The 18,093-nt window shown below is 48.1% G+C and overlaps 1 protein-coding gene across 4 annotated transcripts in view; it reads left to right on the top strand.

Annotated features, from left to right (window-relative positions):
* Nucleotides 1-354: 354 nt before the first annotated feature.
* The window catches only part of LOC100472275 (tensin-3), a 158,000-nt gene continuing 140,261 nt past the window's right edge, over nt 355-18,093 (top strand). For 2 of the 4 annotated variants that reach the window (XM_034665209.1, XM_034665216.1), the window contains exons 1-2: nt 355-447; nt 8,436-8,544. In XM_034665209.1, the coding sequence (XP_034521100.1) occupies nt 370-447; nt 8,436-8,544 (187 nt within the window). In that variant the 5' untranslated portion in view covers nt 355-369. Of the gene's footprint in view, nt 448-7,574; nt 7,669-7,947; nt 8,094-8,435; nt 8,545-18,093 lie in introns of those variants that run through there. The other 2 variants (XM_034665234.1, XM_034665224.1) reach the window with 2 other exon arrangements.

Below are 18,093 nucleotides of genomic sequence, written 5' to 3'. Positions count from 1 at the left end.
CCTGCCCTGGGAGGCGTTTATTCTCCGCTTTGCCTGCGTTTGGCTGAGAAGCCTTTTTGCCTCTTCTGTGGAGCTGCGGTCTGGGGCGGGGGAGGGAGGGCTAATTCGTGTCAGATGGAGGGGCGCCCGGGGACCGTGCGCTCGCTCGCCTGGCTTTTGTTCCCGGCATCTGACTTCTGACTGTACAGTGGACTTGGAGGTGCCGGCTGCGTCCTTTCGGGTCTCCGGGGTCGAACTTTGCCTGGAACTTCCAGGCGCAGGGGCCCAGCAGGCATTCCAGCCCGCCCCGCCGCGGGAGAGGGATCAGTGCCCGCCTCGGCCGGTCCTCGCCTGGCCAGGGCCAAGCTCTCCGCGAGCGCCTGGGCGGCCATGCGGCTGCGCGCCCTGACCTCGGAGCCGCCTGGAGGGTGCGCGCGCGGGGCCCGGGCTCGCCGGCACCGGCGCCAGGTGAGTGGGTGCGGGGGCGCGGCGCAGAAGGGGCGCGAAGGCGCGGGCCTCTCGGAGCCCGGGCACCGGACTTGAAGAGGGGGCGCGGGGCTCAAAGAGGGGAGCGGGGACGGCCCGGAGCTGGGGAGCAGGGCTCTCGGAGGTGGGGAGCGGGGGCGCGGGGTTTCTCGGAGCGGAGCGCTTTCGGGCCAATGCGCGCGCGCGCGTGTGTCCGTGCGCCCACGTGTGTCCGTGCACCCACGTGTGTCCGTGCACCCTTGTCTGCGCGTGCTCGTGCGTCCTTGTCAGTGCACATTCGCGCGTGTTTCCGTGCACGCGCCTGAGTACTTTGTGCGCGCGCACGCAGAGGAGGATGAGAGGGGGAGAGGGGAAGCTGGGAAGCTGGCCTTTGCCTGTGGGAGGCGGGCGCCCTGGTGAGCGCACGCACGTGGAGTGGGAGACAGTCCAGGGTTAACTTTCTAATCCAGCTGCCTTTTGAACACGCTTCCTTGGACTCCCTTTCCGGAATGGAAGTAGGATACTGGCCTTGATGCAAATGGGGGCGCAGCCCAGATTGCTTTCAAAGGGAAAGGGCCCCTAGCTCTGTGCAGATGTCGGGGTGCGCGGGCATTTTCGATAGTACAAGTTCACCCGGGGCCACGTTCCAGTCCATGGTCCACGGGATCGACCTCCACCGCGTTTGAATTTAAACCGAGCAGATGCCCCCCTCCGGATCGCCCAGCCCTTTCTCCGAGCCTAATAATTAGGCATTTATTGCCTTCTTTTCCCCTGAAACTTTTCTAAGGTTCTGCGAAATGAGAAGTCCAAGTGTCCGGTTTGCATCACTTTGCATCGCTTCAGTCGCCCTGCATTCTGATAATCAGTTTAACAGCCGGACGCTGTTGCTGGGGAGCTTGGGGACTGTGAGTGGTGCGGGGCGGGGTTCTGGACGCCTGTGTCCTCTGGCTGCCAAAGGGTAGAGACCTCTGTGAGCGTCATCCCAGGAGGCGTAGGGGCCGCTCTGCCTATGCAGAAAGGTTTAGTGGCCCTTTAACTTCAGGGTCAAGTTGATTGGGTTTTGGCCCTGCATCTGCTTCCTGGAATGCCGCCTGCAGGTTTCCCAGGTACCGGAACTCTCGCCTAAATTCTCTTTCCAGGGGCAGAAAACAGCTCGGACTCTGCTGATGTAGCCTTTGTGTGGGTCACTGTTTTGCTACTGTAACGTTAGCCCAGAGTGTGCAGTTTTGCATTCTGTAGAGCAGAGCAGAGCAGTACCCTCCCGCGCTCACGTGGAGCTTTTCCTTGCTCAGTTTTTGCAGAGATTTTTCTTTCTAAAAAGAGACCTCACAATCAAGACCAGCCCTAATTACCGGGTACCCCTCCGGGAGTCCTTGTGGAGCGGGCAGCCCTGCTCGCTGCCCTTCCAACTGTCTGCTCCCAACAATTAAATGCAATTTAGATTCCTGAACTGAGCCTGCTAAATGGTGCGGCATGGCAGCCTCCCCTTCCCCGCCTGCACTCTGTGGCCCCACCTCTCCGGGGCAAAATGAAAGCCCGGTATCAGGTGAGAACAAAGGCCGTCTAATCCCGTCTAGTTCATTTCACAATGGAGATGTTATGTACAGATGAAGCGTGAGCAGATGTTATTACACTATCCGGAGCGAGTTCCTTCGGGATGCGGCCCCTGGCCAGCCGGGGCATCACGCCCGCCTTACGCCCCCAACAGCACCTCTGCTGTTTACCCTCCAGCCTTCTAGCTGCGGCCCAGCGGGCCGGAAAACCGCAGGAACACAGTGTCTCTTTCTCCCTGGTTGGAATAAAGGTATTTGGAAGGAATAAAAGGTCACAGTATTCCCCGTTGGCCTGCAGATTAGGGCCAATTCATTCCGTTAACAAATGTTAATTGAGGAAGGTTCGAGGCTCTCTGTGTGCCAGGCACTGTGCAGGGGCTCAGAGACACATGGATGAGAGCCCTGTGTCCTGCCTCTGGCACATTGCAATGGAACATTGGTGAGAAGGTGGATAAATAAATCACTCACACACGGCGGGGGGGGGGGCGGATTACTCCAACTGGGGCATTGCCATGCGGACTGTATTTTCAGATGTTTGAATGCCTGCTCCTGTTTGAGCACGAGATGGGTGGAGGCAGGGTCTGAGCCTGCAGCCTTTAACTTTCACTGTGTGGTTTCTGTTTCGCGTCCTCCCGTCCGTGTTTGTGGGACCGTGGTGGTCATGGTTACGGCACAGGAGGACCCTGCCAATGTCCTGAGCTTCACAGGAGGAACACCGTCATCCCTCCCTTGCAGGCACTGAGTGCAGGAGCCCTGGTCTTCAAAAATTAGGTCTCTTGCAAAAACCTGTAGCGAACGGATGAACAAGGATGTACTAACGGTGCCTTCTGTTTATGCAGGATCCTCGTAGTATAGTCCGTTATGTAGCGGTCGCCCTCAGTCCTCGCTGCAGTTGGGAATCACGGGGTGAGCTTCATTTGTATTCTAGCCTCACCTCCAGATGATCTGTTTTAACTAGTCTGGGTGGGGTTTTGACAGAGTGGTTTCAAAAACTGACCAAGTGATTCCCATGGGCTGCTGGTGCGCACGACTGTTCCTGGTGTGTGTGTGTGTGTGTGTGTGTGTGTATACACACACATATAGCATTTGGTCATTTGCAGTTCATAAGCAGGAGGGGAAGGTATCCTTTGTGTCCCCAAGTCCCTAGTGACTTGCCTGGGGTCCCAGAGCTTGTACTGCAGGCCGCAGAACCTGTGTCCTGCTTGGTGCATGGCACTTTGCCTGTTTAGAGAGGCTTGACAAGATCAACAAAAACACCATGAGATGCCTGACGATGTGCCAAGACTTTGGAGGAACTGGAAGTGGTCAGGTGGGACGTGAGTGGGACCAGAACTGGTCAAGTGGAAAGCTGTAAGCTGCCCACACTCCAGACAGCTTGAATAGCAGGGAAGATGGGGACAGCCAAAGCAGCTGTTCACATTGGAATCACCCCTCTGCCAGTTCCAGTCCCTTGTAGGGCCAACTGGGGATGGTAGCCATGAATGATCACTTATGCCTACTGTAGGTCAGGGAGTAAGGAGTTGGGGTCTGAATACTAAGTCAAATCGTACACTTAAATATGTGCAAACTTCAAAGTTGTTTTGGCAGTTCTGAGTGCTTTGAGTGTAAACATGAATTTTAGAACCAATTTGCCAATTAAAAAAAAAAAAGCCTGCTGGGGTTTCCATTCAGATAGTGTGGAATCTGTCGATTTTATGGAAAAACTGAATCTTGACTGTAGCGAGTCTTACCATCCATGAACATGGTATATCCCTCTGTCTCTGTAGTTCCTCCTCACTTTCTCTCTGAAATGGTTTTTTACTTTATAGGCCTTTCACATCTTCCGTTAGATTGAATCCTAAGGATTTAATATTTTTGATGATACTGTAAATGATAATGTTATTTGAATTTGAGTTTCTGAATGTTCATTGCTAGGGTGTAGAAATACATTTTGTACATTCAGTGAGCTCCTGTCCTTCAACTTTGCTGAACTTGCTTGTTAGTTCTAGAGCTTTTTTGCACATTTCATGAATTTCTTTTTGTTTTGTTTTTATAGACAGTGGTATCATCAGTGACTAAAGACAGTTTTACTTCTTTCTTTTCAAACTGGATACCTATTATTTCTTTTTCTTGCCTGATTGCACTGATTAGAACCACTAAGACAATATTAAATAGAAATGTTGATTGTAGACATCCTTGCCTTGTTCTGGAGCTTAAAGGGAAAGCATTCATGTCCTTAAATTGGGGTTTGCGATAGATTTTACCAAGTGGAGGAAGTCTCTTTCTGTTTGTTTTTTTTTTTTTAAAGATTTTATTTATTTATTCGACAGAGACAGAGACAGCCAGCGAGAGAGGGAACACAAGCAGGGGGAGTGGGAGAGGAAGAAGCAGGCTCATAGCAGAGGAGCCTGATGTGGGGCTCGATCCCATAACTCCGGGATCACGCCCTGAGCCGAAGGCAGACGCTTAACCGCTGTGCCACCCAGGCGCCCCTCTCTTTCTGTTTTGATTTGAGAGTGTTTATCAGGAAATGGATGTTGGATTTTTGTCAGAGTTCCCCCCCCAATTAATTGAAAGATCATGTAGGTTTCTTTTTTAGTTTATTGATTGGTATTTGAATGTTAAACCAACTTTGCCTCCCTGGGATAAATCCTGTTTGCTGTCATGTATTATTTAGAAGTGTGTTGTTTAGTTTCTCAATGCTTGGGGGATTTTACAAGGATTTTTTTTTTTTATGGTTTCTAATATAATCCCATTGTGGTCGGAGAACATATTTAGTATGGTTTGAATACTTCTAAATTTATTTGGACTTGTTTTATGTCCCAGGCTGTGGTCTGCCTCAGTAAACATTCCATATACACTTGAAAAGGATGAGTGTTCTGTTGCTGTTGGTCAGATGTTCTATCAATGTCAATTAGGTCAAGTCTTCTGAGAATGTTGTTCAAATCTTATGTATCTTTGGTTATTTTCTGTGATAATTATCAGTTGTTATTACTGATAAAAATAGTTATTAGTGATTGGGAAGGGGTATGCTAGTTTGCTGGGGCTGCCGAAACAAAAAGCCAGACTGAGGGGCTTAAACAACAGAAATTTATTTTCTTACAGTTCTGGAAGCTGGAAGTCTAAGATCAAGGTTTTGATGGCTTGGTTTTTCCTGAGGCCTTTTTCCTTGGTTTGTAGATGGCTTCCTTCTCGCTGTGTCCTCAAATGGTCTTTCCTTTTTGTGCAAGCCCCCCCCCCCCCCCCCCCCCCCNCCGCCCCCCCCCCCCCCCCCGTGTCTCTTCCTCTTCTTGTAAGGGCACCAGTCCTACGGGATTAGGATCCCACCTTTATGACCTCATTTAACCTTATTCACCTCTTTAAAGGTCCTATCTCTACATACAGTCATATTGGGGGTTAGGGCTTCAATGTATGAATTTCATGGGGACACAGTTCCATCTAAAAGATTAATAAGTTTCTGACTGTATTTACACATTTGCCTATTTATGTCTTTGTACTACTATCATTTCTTGCTTTATGTATTTTGCCAGCATTGTTAATAGGTACATACATGCTTAGGATTATACGTTCTCTTGATGCATGTACCCTCTTAACATTGTGAAATCCTTTCCATATCATTGGTAACATTCTTTAATCCGAAATTGACTTTGTCTGATATTAATATGGCCACTCCAGCTTTCCTTTAACATTATCCTTGTATATTTTTTGTCTTTTTGCTTTTTAAAGGAATATAATCTGACAACCCTTGCCTTTTAATCAGGGCATTTAAGCTATTTACATAATGAGATTACTAATATGGTGAGGTTTCAATCTATCATCTTGCTATTTTCTCTTTCTCTCACCTAGCCTTTGCTCTGCTTTCTCTTTTTTGCCATGTTTAGATTAATTGACCTTTTATTTTACTTTTATTTTTAATTGTTTAAAAGATTTTATTTTTAAGTAATCTGTACACCCAACGTGGGTCTTGAACTCATGGCCCCGAAATCAAGAGTCCTGTCCTCCTCCGACTGAGCCAGCCAGGTACCCCTAGATTAGTTGAACTTTTAAAAAATAATTTCATTTTATCTGTTTGATTGGTTTATTACCTGTCACTCATTATTTTAGTAGTTGCTTTGGTTTATAGTACATCTCTCTAGTTTATCACGGTCTGCTTTACATGATTGTGTATGACTTCATGAATAGTATGAGAGCCTTGCTGTGGAATGCTTGCATTTCTCTTTTCCCGAGCTTTGTGCTATTTTGTCATAAGTTTTACTTTTACGTCTATTGAACCTCACGTTACATCTTTACTAGTTTTTGCTTCAACAGTTAACTATTTTGTAGTGAGTTTTCAATAATAAGAGAAAATCTTGTGTGTTTATCCACATACTTACCATTTCTGGCACTGTTCCTTCTGTGTATAGCTGCCTTTCCACTTGTGATCATTTTCCTTGTGCTCAGACTGTGTGTAACTTGTCTTGCCAGCTGGTGATGAAGTATTTCAGCTTTTGTGCATCATAAGAATTTTTGAATTCACTTTAATTTTTGAATGCTGTGTGTGCTGGGTCCAGAATTTTACGTTGGCAGAATTTCTCTTGGCACTGTATATCTCGCCACTGTTTTCTCACTGGCTTTATTTTCCATGAGAAATCTGCGGTTGTGCTTATGGTTGGCCTCCTGTCGTACTGTGTCTTTTCCTCCCCTCTGGGGGCATTTACGATGTTCTGTGTGTCACTGGGTTTGAGCTGTATGATTATCATGTACCTTAGTGTCATTTCTGCTCCATTTCTTGTACTTGGGATTTGTTGAGTTTCTTCAGTCTATGAGTTTATAGCTTTGCGCAGATTTTGGGAAAGTTTTAGGCATTATTTTTTCAATGATCCCCCTCCCCTCTTTACGGAGACCTCAATTACACATGTGTTAGGCTGCTTGAACTTTCCCACAGCTCACTAATGCTCTCTCTGTTGATCTATGTGTTTACTTAGGTGATCTCTTCTTTCTGTGCTTTGTTTTGGGCAGTTTGTACTGTGATCGGCACACACACTGCACGCATGTCTCGGCTGAACGTTTCAGAAGACCCTTGTGCACATCTTAGGGGTTCCATGCAGCCCCGTTTCGTGGTGCTCTGGCGAGTGAACACTTGCTGCCGTGTTCTGGCTGGACCCTTAGCACCTGTTCCTCAATCCCGGGAGTAGTACACAGGTCCCCTTCTTTCTTGGCATTCTGGGACCTTCCTCGATGCAGGAATCTGGAGCAGTGTTCCGCCTCCGAGGAGCTAGATAGATGGGTTGGCCTGCTCGTGAATGTCCCGTAAACAGTCATCGTTGTGTGCTTTGGTGTCGGAGTTCTTTCGCTCAGCACGATGCTGCTTTCGATGTTCATCCATGATTAGTAGCGGGTCATGGTAGCGAGCTCTTGCGTGAACCTGAGCAGTGTTCCGTCGTAGGAATATATCACTTTGTTTATCCACAGTTGATGGACAGTTGGGTTATTTCCTGTTTGGGGCACTTTTAAATAAGGCAGCTCTGCCCATTCTTGCACAAGACTCTGTGGGCATATGCATTTACTTCTGTTGGGTGTTCCCAGGAGCGGAATTGCTGAGTCACAGGATTGGTGTAGCTCTAAAAACATGTGTCAGGAACTATAGTTGTACCACTCGTTTCCCATTCTGGCTAACATTTAATCTTCTGGAGAATTGTGGCTGCTTCTGCTGGTAAGTACGGGCCTCAGTGGACCCAGGCACTGGGAGGATACGCTGCCGCATAGCACCATTGGGTAGAAGGATGGGTGTTTGGTTTCTAGGGCAAATAGAATTTTCGTAAGATGATCGGATACAGCCGTTAGCCTTGGCCCTGCAACCCAGGGTTTGGTAGATGAGGGGTTCAGGTATTTCCAGTACCCGCGTGTGTCGTGGATTCAGTGCTGTGCTGGATTTAGGGGGAACCGCATATCTTAACACGCTGGTCTTAGGTGACTGCTTCTCGGTCCGCAGAGGTGCGCATTCACTCGGAGAGGCCCAGGGACCAGGAGAACCAGTCACCCATCTTCCTCTGAGCACAGTCGTGCTGTTTGCTGGGCACTGCTTCCAGAGGAAGCATTAAGGTTCTGGGAATGCCTGTGGATTACTTTGTCACGGAGGTCGGTGGAAGCTCATACGTGATCACGTTATCAGTGTTGATTAGTGCAGGGCTCCTGACACTCTTCACCCTTTACAAGGGGATTTGCAAGCTGGGGGCGTGGCGCGGGGTGGGGGAGCTTCCGTCTGGGGCTCTGGCACTGAGAATGCTGACAGGGTATCCGAGGCTCCCCTGGGGAATCCCAGCGTTGGCTGGATGGCTTCTTCTTCTCCATTGAATGGGTAAAGTTCCTGTTTTAGCTCTTCCCCAAACTCCGCTAGACGCCTTATTTCCTGCAAGAGAACAGAAAAAGCAAACAAACTATGAATTGTGGGGCTGACAGTTTCTCCTTTTGCTTTTTCAGCCAGAAGAATTAACGAGTCTGCACAGTTTTAAGAACAAAGCCTTTAAGAAACCCAAGGTCTGTGGGGTTTGCAAGCAGATTATTGACAGCCAAGGGATTTCATGCCGAGGTGAGTGCACGTTTATCGTTTCCCTTGCTAATGACACCAAATCGTAGCAAACAAACAAACCAAAACACCAAAATGAAAACATCTTTTGGGAATTTCCAAAAGTTAAATTGTGGAATTCCCCTCTGAGCCGGTGTTTACCCCCCACCCTTACTGGGGCAGGGACTGACTGTATTTCCCCAGACTTGTGCTCAGGAGGAAACTTTTCTAGAAGGAGCAAAACTTCTGGTGAGGGCGAGGGGACGGCAGTGAGCGGCTGTGACTTGCCCTCCATCCGCGCTGGGGTGTCCGTGACTCGGGTTATTCAGTCCTGTGCTCTGACCTCTTAGAGAGTTTACAACCGGAATGTTGTGCACCTCAGGGTCAGGGCTCACGGGGCCGGGCCCTTCAGCCTGGTGTCAGGGCTCTCTGATGCTCAAGCCCCAGGCAGCCCGTTAATAAATCTGGATAGTGGGCCTGTGAGAACAACACTGCTTGTTTCCCTTGAGCCCTAGAATCCCGGCTGGGGGCCGGGGGTCCGCGTCACAGAGCCCAGGCAGGTTGGGGGACAGGGCCATGGAGAAGGCGCTGGGCGGCCCCGAGGTGTCCTGTCGTTGGCGGGGTGTCTCCAGGGGGTTCTGTGGTGTTGGGACTGCCTCTTGGCTCCCCTTTCTCCCTGAGGACCCGCGGTACTCAGTCCTTGCGGGCTGCTTTGGGGGGGGGGCGTTGGGGAGGAGGGTCAGACTTTAGGGTGGGGAGGGGGAGACCCGGGCCTCTCAGGGTTTCTCTTGCAGGGAAAGGGCCTGGGAGTGAGAGGCAACTGGTGTGTCTGCTCCTCCGAAGGGCCCTGTGTCGTTCTTGCTGATATGCTCCCAGGGCCATGAGCACGTCGCCACCTTTGTCTCTCCTTCCCGCCGTGGCCTCGGGGGGCCTGCCGGTAGCGCCCTTCCCACCTCATCCCCCAGTGTCTCTGTCTCCTTTTCTGGACACGTGGGCCCCTCTCCCTTCTGTGTGATGGTACCTGGGGGGCTCCTTGTCACCTGGCCCCTGCGAGCTGCAGCGCAGGCTGGAGGGGTCTCGCATTGCAGGATTCAGTGCTCGTGTCTTAAGGGATCACTCTGATGGCTCCAACCGCGACTGTACGATGGGCACCCCTGTGACATTTTCAGGCGAAGAAGGCCTGTGGAAGGACCAGTCTCGTTGGGATCAAAACATGAGACTTGAGGTGTCTCTCCTGCCCCCCAGACACACCTACGGATGTGTGGGGACAGGATGTGGGCATGTTGCTCCCACAGCCCAAGTCGGGAGCCTGGCAGGGTCACTGCAGGTGTAGATGGGGCCGGTGGGGTCACCACGGGTGACTGTGATTGGCTGCTCAGAGGACACTGTGGCCCTTCCATGGTTCTGTTCCCTGCCCCTGACAAAATGTAGTTAATCTCTATGGTCTGTTCCTTTTGTTAGTAAACTGTAGAGACCGTGCAAAGAGACCACGAGTAGCTTTGTCCCCTGTGATTTGTACACGTCACATGTGTCTGCGTGTTGAGCCTGTGTATGTGTGGCCTGGAGACAATGAGGCATGCCCGTTACACACATCATCTAAGCAGTCATGCATGCCGGTTTTGTGAGGTTGTGGTGGAAGGGCCCTTTCTTTGGCTCGTTTCTGGAGAAGCAGTAGGAGTGTTGGAGCTGAGCGTGGATGGCGGAGTCAGGTTGCTGTGGTACCCGTTCTTCCTGTCTCTTGAATTTTCCTTCAGAGTTACTGTGAATAGCAGGTAGGACACATAATCAGCAGAACGTTGACTGGCTCAAGAAAGCGTCCAGTAGTGTTAGTGATGGTGGTTGTGGTGATGGTGGTGATGAAGATGATGATGGTGGTGGTGATGATGGTGGTGATGGTGATGATGGTGATGATGGTGATGATTGTGGTGATTGTGGTGGTGAGGGGATGATGATGATGATGATGGTGACGTTGGTGATGGCATTGGTGGTGGTGGTGATGGTGATTGCAATGGTGATTGTGATGGTGATAGTGGTGATGATGGTGGTGACAGTGATAACACTGATTATGGTGGTGATGACTGATACGACGATGATGATGGTGACTTTAGTGATGACGGTGGTGATATTGATGATAGTGTTGGTGATAATGAAGATGGTGATGATGATGGTGACATTGGTAATGAGGAAGAAGATGGTGATGATGATGGTGGTGACATTGGTGATGGTGTTGGTGATAATGCTGATGGTGGTGGTGCTGACAGTGGTATGATGATGGTGCTGCTGGTGGCGATGGTGATGGTAGAGAAGGGTAGGGCTGTAGTCCGTGACTCAGGCTCCTAGTTTTGCTTTTCCATTTCTGGCTCATTCTTGACCTTCCTTACTGTCATATTTAACCCCCTGTTTTACCTCATATTTTATATGTGGCGAGATTAGGAGAAAAAGCTTAATTTTTATGAAGCTGTGATGCTTGACCTGGTGGCTTTCTTAATCCTTATTCTCGAACCTTACAGGGAAAAGCAGAGATGGAAGTGAGGGTGGTGATGGGGTTAAGTGTCTGGTTGTAGGTCACGTCACGCCACCCAGAACCCCACTAATACCACCTCAGCTCTGCCTTCGCCACCAGTCAGGACTCTCTGGTAACCTGTTCTCACTGCTCCAGCAGGTTCCCTCGGGTGGTTTAAAAAGGTTCAGTTTTCACTGATGATGCTTTTATGAACCCAACCTGGTCATATTTTAGATAAGGCAGTGGAAGGCTGTGGCACAGGTGATCTTGGTGTTCTGGTACTGAGTGGGTGTTGAGAGATGTGAGTTCTGGGGATTTTGCCCCCCGAGGGAGATGGTTCAGGAGAGTGCAGGGTCAGACCAGGCAGAAGTGATCCCATTGGAAAGGCTTTGCCTCGATCTCATCGTGGAATAGGCAAGAACAGACTGGAATGGAAAAGTGACAGAGAATGAAGGAATGCTGTGAAGAGGGATACTCTAGGGAGGAGTCTGAGGAAATGAAGATTGAGAAAGGGAGCAACAAGGAGGCCAGAGGGAAGTGGAATGAGGGAGTTTTGTAAGGAAGATTTGATGATGGCTTTTCCCCTTCAGTAAAGAAAATGTATGTTAAGCACGTGCTGGAATGAGAAGATGGGAAAGCTGTTCTCTAGGTGTGAGGAGCTTATGGTCTGAGGGGGGAGTCCTGTCTGTGAGGGGCTCATGGTCTGAGGGAGGCGTCCTGTTTGTGAGGGGCTCACGGTCTGAGGGAGGTGTCCTGTCTGTGAGGGCTCACCGTTTGAGGGAAGAGTCCTGTCTGTGAGGAGGCACTCACATTCTGAGGGGGGTGTTCTGTCTGTGAGGCCATCACGGTCCACAGTATACTGAGTGATTACTGATAACGGCAAATCGGTACGTATACGTGGCAAGTGCTTGCTTTGTTCCAGATGCTGTGTTACAACCCTAGGACATGGGGGCAGTTAGGACCAACAAGTGAACTGAGAGAGCAGTGTGGCTGAGCAGTGAATGTTAGGGCAGGCTGCCCTGTGCTGGGGCCTCTGGTCCCCTCCTGTCTGTGTAGCCAGTTACTGGGAACCCAGAGAGGCTGGTGAACTTGAGTGTAGACAGGCGAGAAGCGGAGAAGCAAGGGCTCATCTCTCCCTTGGTAAATATGTGCAGAGCGTCGTATAAAAGCTTTTGACGGGCCTGTAAGACGGTGGCCTGGATTCCCGAGGCTCCTGCAGACATTTGGAAGAATAGCAGTTCCAAGACAACATGTAAAAATGTCTGGGGCTTCAGAGCCAGATGCTCTGGGCCGTGGCTGGTACAGCAGGAGCCCGGATTCTTACCCCGGGCTTTGGAAACCCCTGTGTGACAAGGGAGCCAGCATGTGGTGGTGGAGACAGCACTTCTGTGGACTGGATGTGTGTGTCATCAAGGCCTGGAAGACCGATGAGAAGCACACATACCATGGACCCTAAACCCTCGCAGATGCAGGGCTCTGCGGAGTGTGGGAACTGGCTCCCACCCTGCACTCTGTGGCCTTGAGCTCCACTTGCTCTCTTGCTTGATGCTTGGCGGCTTTCCATTTTTGTGAGTCAGTGGATGAAAAGTGGTATCTCCCTTGGTTGTTTTTTTCATTCATCTGATTATTACTTGAGGGTGAACCTCTAAACAGACACAGAGAAGATGTCCGTGGTGTTCATTTTAGTGAGCTAGCCTTTCAAATCCTTTGCTTATTTTAAAAATTAGATTATTGGGGCACCGGGTGGTGCAGTTGTTTGAGTGTCTGACTTTTGGTTTTGGCTCGTGATCTTGGGGTCGTGAGATCGAGCCCCATGTCGGGCTCCACGCTCAGTGCAGAGTCTGCTTGGGCTCCTCTCCTCTGTCCCCCTGCTGTGTACACGCACTTCTCTTTCTCCAAGTAAATAAATAAATCTTTTTAAAAAATTAGATTATTATCTTTCCCTCTTGAATTCGAGGAATTCATTTTCTTACAAATATTAATCATTTTTTTTGCTTTTCCAGTTCTGGTCCAATTTCATGGTTGATTCATCTGGAATTTGCACTATTTCTGTTATATTTTGTGAGTTAGCTGGTTTTCCCAGTGAGATGTATCGCATGGTCTGTCCTTTGCTTACCTGAGTTGGGATGATGCCTCCATCCTGCCGAGTTCTCATGTGTGGATGAGCCCATTGCTTATGTCTGTTTTTACAGAGTTTGTTTTGTACTGTATGTAGCTTTATGTCTCTTCATCTTCCCTGTTATAAGTGTTGTCACATATTAGATTTTTAGAAATCATAGCATTTCAATAGCTACCCAGTATTTTATGGATATACAATTTTTTAAAATTGCGTTGGTAATTTTTTTTTTCATGGCAGAAAGGAGTCTTTGGTATCACTTTGTTCTGCTTCTCATTCTGTACAACAAGAAGAGTGAGGTTGTCATGTGCGTATATGTGTGTATATTTTGTGCATCTGTTATGCGTGACTTAATAGAGAGGTTGGACCCTCCTATCTGCTTCAACCTGTTTCAACCTTGGATTAGGCGGGATTCTCCAGAGAAACAGAACCAATGGGATTTGTCAGAAGGAGTTGGCTCACCTGGTTCAGAAGGCTGCGAGGGCCCAAGATCTGCGGTTGGCAAGCTGGAGAGCTGATGTATAGCTCCCGTCCAAGTCCAAGTTCAGAAGCAGGAGAACACTGATGTGCCAGGTCAAAGACAGTCAGGCAGAGAGAATTCTTCCTTACTCTGCCCTTCATTCTGTTTAGTTCCTCAGTGGATTAGATGAGGCCCACCCTGCCCGGGGGAGGGCAATCTCTTTCTCTCGCTTACAGATTCAGATATTAAGCTCATCCAGAAACAGCCTCCTAGACACACACAGACACATCCAGAATCACGCTCAACCAGATATCTGGGCATCTTGTGGCCCAGTGAAGTTGACACATAAAATGAGCCGTTGCAAACATGTTTTTTTGGTTCAAGTATTGGTGGAAGATCCAGCCTCACGCAGATATGTATTTGAAAAAGGAAGCATTTTGATAACCTTTTCAGATTATGGTTGGTATTCCCTTTGGATACCAAACCAAAACTCAAGTGATGTTTCTTAAAGCTTAGTTTTGGTGTGGGATCTGGAACTGTGTTGATGAGCTTCCCCTGCTCTGTTCTGTTAAGGTCCATGAGCCCATCTGGCACTTTGAGTATATGTTCTAGCCAGGAGTGACCGTGTGACGTCTTGCAGTGGTCATTTGGAAAATGCTGGTTCGACGAGTTCAGCAGAGTTCTCTGGATGTGAACACATTTATTATAAAATACTGAGAAAACTCCCTATATTTGTTCCTTTCAGTGTTGATTCTATCAGATCAGTGTTAGAAGTTGTCAAGCTCATGGGGATGGATGCATGTCTCCCCAAATTCTAATTCTCACTTGAAATCTCAAATTTTGTCATTGGCCAAATGCTGTCAGCTGTTTCCCTCACCGTGACAGGCACGCTTTGTTCATTGGTGAGACTGATGAGTGTGCAAGTCTGAATAGCCGTGCATTGTCTGCCTGGAGTTCTTTCAGACGAAAACGGTGTTTCCTGAGAAGGCAGCTAGGTCAGCTGCCAGCTCCCACCCACATAGGTGCTTCTTCCAAGCTCCACCATGCTCCATCGCACACAGAAGTGCTCAGCGCGTGTGTCCCAGCTGGTCTCACGGAAAGGTGAAAATGCGAGACGAGAATACTGATTAAGCGCTGTATTCCACTCGGAGAAGCAGTACATCCTGAAACTACGTACTGAGCACGTAATGGTTCTCAGGAGACACTAGGTGTCTTCTGTTACGCGTGTTGTCTCCCTGCGTCATGAGCTTGGGTGTGGAGGTGGCAGGTGTGGGAAGCGATGAGGGGATGTGACCCCGAGGCACAAACCAGTGGAAAGCACGGGAGAGTAGGCACTCACGCCGTATTGTGAGGGTGTTTGGGCAGTTGCTGGAGGAGAGTTCGGGGTGACATGGACACAGGGTCCTGTGAGGGTTATGTGGAGAGAGGTCTGTGGAAGCAGAAGGAACGTCCCAGTGGCCCGTGAGTTTGGCCTTGGATGGAAGATTCCGGCCTCGCTGTTTCCTGGGTGCTCAGCGCCCAGAAGCGAGGGACTCTGTAATGCAGAGAAGCCACGACGAGGAGGCGTGTGAAGAACCGAGTTTGTGCGGTTTGGTGGCGTCTTCAGAGACTCTGGATGAGGCTGGTAGCAGAAGTGGTCGTGTTCGGTGCACGCAAGGGCTTCCCAGCTCGCCCTGTTCTGCATGGCGTGCTCTACTGGCCTCTTGACCACCTGGGTCACAGGTGAGGAAACTGAGCCCCAGCATGCGGGGCCTCTGTACTTCAGCTCGGAGGATGTGCTGGTGCTTTCAGCAGGAAGCAATTGGACAAGGGCCGTGATGGAGCCAAAGGTAATGAGAGTAATGAGGCAAGTGTGTGTTGTTGTTTTTTAATGAAAGGGACATTTTTGCAATTAGGATTAATGGGCTTCTTTTCCTTTTCATGTAAGTAAGTGAAAGTAATGAGATGCTGGGGAAACTGCAATAAACGTGTTTGTGTAATGCATGCATTTGATACCAGCCACATTTAGAACCGTCAGTAATGGTTTTAGGAGGCAGAGTCATGGCCTTAGACAGTTACGTAGTGACGGGCCCAGAAATGCTGAGATTAGCCTGTTGATTTTCATCTGGGAACAGAGCATAGAGTCTCTGTTTTATTTTATTTTTTTATTTATTTTTTTTTTAAAGATTTTATTTATTTGACAGAGATAGAGACAGCCAGTGAGAGAGGGAACACAAGCAGGGGGAGGGGGAGAGGAAGAAGGCAGGCTCATAGCGGAGGAGCCTGATGTGGGGCTCGATCCCATAACACTGGGATCACGCCCTGAGCCGAAGGCAGACGCTTAACCGCTGTGCCACCCAGGCGCCCCTAGAGTCTCTGTTTTAAAACCTGCACAGATTTCACTCCTGACAGGGACCGCTGGTGTTTTTTAAAATGATTTTTGTTAACGCAGTAATTCAGGACCGTTCATGCAAATGAATGTTGCCTAGAATTTATCAAAGTCCTGAATTAGAAACAAATACTGTATAAAACCCTTAAGAGTCCACCAAAAAACCGTTAGAACTAATAAATGAATTTGGTAAAGTGGCAGGATACAAGATCGACGTACAAAAATCAGTTGTGTTTCCAGACAGTAACAGTGAACTATCTGAAAGAGAGATTAGGAATGGAATCTAATTTCCAGTGACATCAAAAACAATGAAATGCTTAGGAATGCATTTAACCAATAAGGTGAAAGACCTGTGCTCTGAAAACTATAAGACACTGATGAAAGAAATTCAGGAGCACACAAATAGATGGAAAGATATCGCATGTTGTTGGATTGGGAAGAATTAATATTGTTAAAATGTCCGTGCTACCCAAGGCAGATTCAACACAATCTCTATCAAAATTGCAATGGCATTTCTTACAGAAATGGAAACAACCCTAAAATTCAGATGAGATCACAAAAGACCTCAAATAGCCAAAGCAATCTTGAGAAAGAACCGAACTGGAGGAGTTATGCTTCCTGATTTCAAACTATATTACAAAGCTGTAGTGATCAGAACAGTGTGGTACTGACATAAAAATAGGCACACGGACCAGCGACACAGTATTGGGAGCCTAGAAATAAACCTGCACACGTATGATTCACTATTCTTTGACAAAGTTGCCAAGAACACCCAACAGGGATGGATAGTCTCTTCAGCAGCAGTGCTGGGAAGATGAATCATGACATGCAGAAGAATGAAGCTATATTTGTGTCTCTACCACTGAGACAAATTAACTTGAACCAGATCAAAGTCTTAAATGTAAGACCTGAGCCGATAAAACGACTAGAAGAAAACAGAGGAAAAATCTCCTTGATGTTGGTCTTTGCAGCGATTTCCTGGTTATGACACCAACAGCAGACATCAAGAAGTGGGACTATGTCAACCTCAAGAGCTTCTGCATGGCCAAAGACGCCCTCAACAAAATGGAAAGGCAACCCATAGCATGGGAGAAGATATTTGCAAATCATACGTCTGATGAGGGATTAGTATCCAAAATATACAAAGAACTCCTACAACTCAATAGCAGACAAACAGATAATGGGATTAGGAAAGGGGCAGAGAAACTGAATGACACTTTCCCCAAGAAGACATCTGGATGCCCAACAGATACATGAAATGCAATTTACAATGCAAATTGCAATGTGCTATCATCTCACACCTGTTAGAATGACTGTCGTGAGAAAGACAAGAGATAACAGGTGTTGGCGAGGTTGTGGAGAAGGGGAATGGCCATGCACTGTTGGTGGGAATGCGGACTGGTGCAGCCACCATGGAAAACAGTATGGGGGATTCTCCGAAGAGTTAAACCTAGAATTTCATATAATCTGGCAGTTTTACTTCTGGGTATTTATTTGAAGGAAATGAAATCATTATCCAAATGATATCTTAAAGAGATATCTGTCCTCTCTTGCTCATAAAATCATTTATTCACAATAACCAAGATACGGAAGCAACCTGAGTGTCCATTGATGGATGAATGGATAAAGAAATGTGGTATATAAATGTGGAAAATTATTCAGCCACATAAAAGGGAACTCCTGCTGTTTGCGACAGCACGGATGACCTGGAGGACACTCTGTTAAGTGAAATAAGTCAGAAAAAAACAAACACTTTATGGTTATCACTTACATGTGAAATCTTAAAAAACCCCCGCATACCTCAATCTCCTGAGAAACGGAGTAGAATGGTGATTTCCAGGGTTGAGCGTGGGGGAAATGGGAAGGAGTTGGTCTGAGGGCACGAACTTTCAGTTGCAAGATGAGTAAGTTTGGGGATCTAACGTACAGCGTGATGACTGTGGTTAACGGTACTTTATTGACTACTTGAAGTTTGCTAGGAAAATAGACCTTAGGCATTTTCTCTCTCTCTCACACACACACGAGTAGTGTGACGGATGTGATAATTAACGTGATTGTGGCAAATATTTCACAATGTAGACATGTATCAAATCATCATGTTGTACACCTTAAATATATACAATTTT

The sequence above is a fragment of the Ailuropoda melanoleuca genome, chromosome 1, assembly GCF_002007445.2.
Source record: "Ailuropoda melanoleuca isolate Jingjing chromosome 1, ASM200744v2, whole genome shotgun sequence".
NCBI classification, from domain to species: Eukaryota; Metazoa; Chordata; class Mammalia; order Carnivora; family Ursidae; genus Ailuropoda; species Ailuropoda melanoleuca.
Note: the sequence above shows the minus strand (reverse complement) of the source record. Positions and strands in the feature narration are given on the sequence as shown.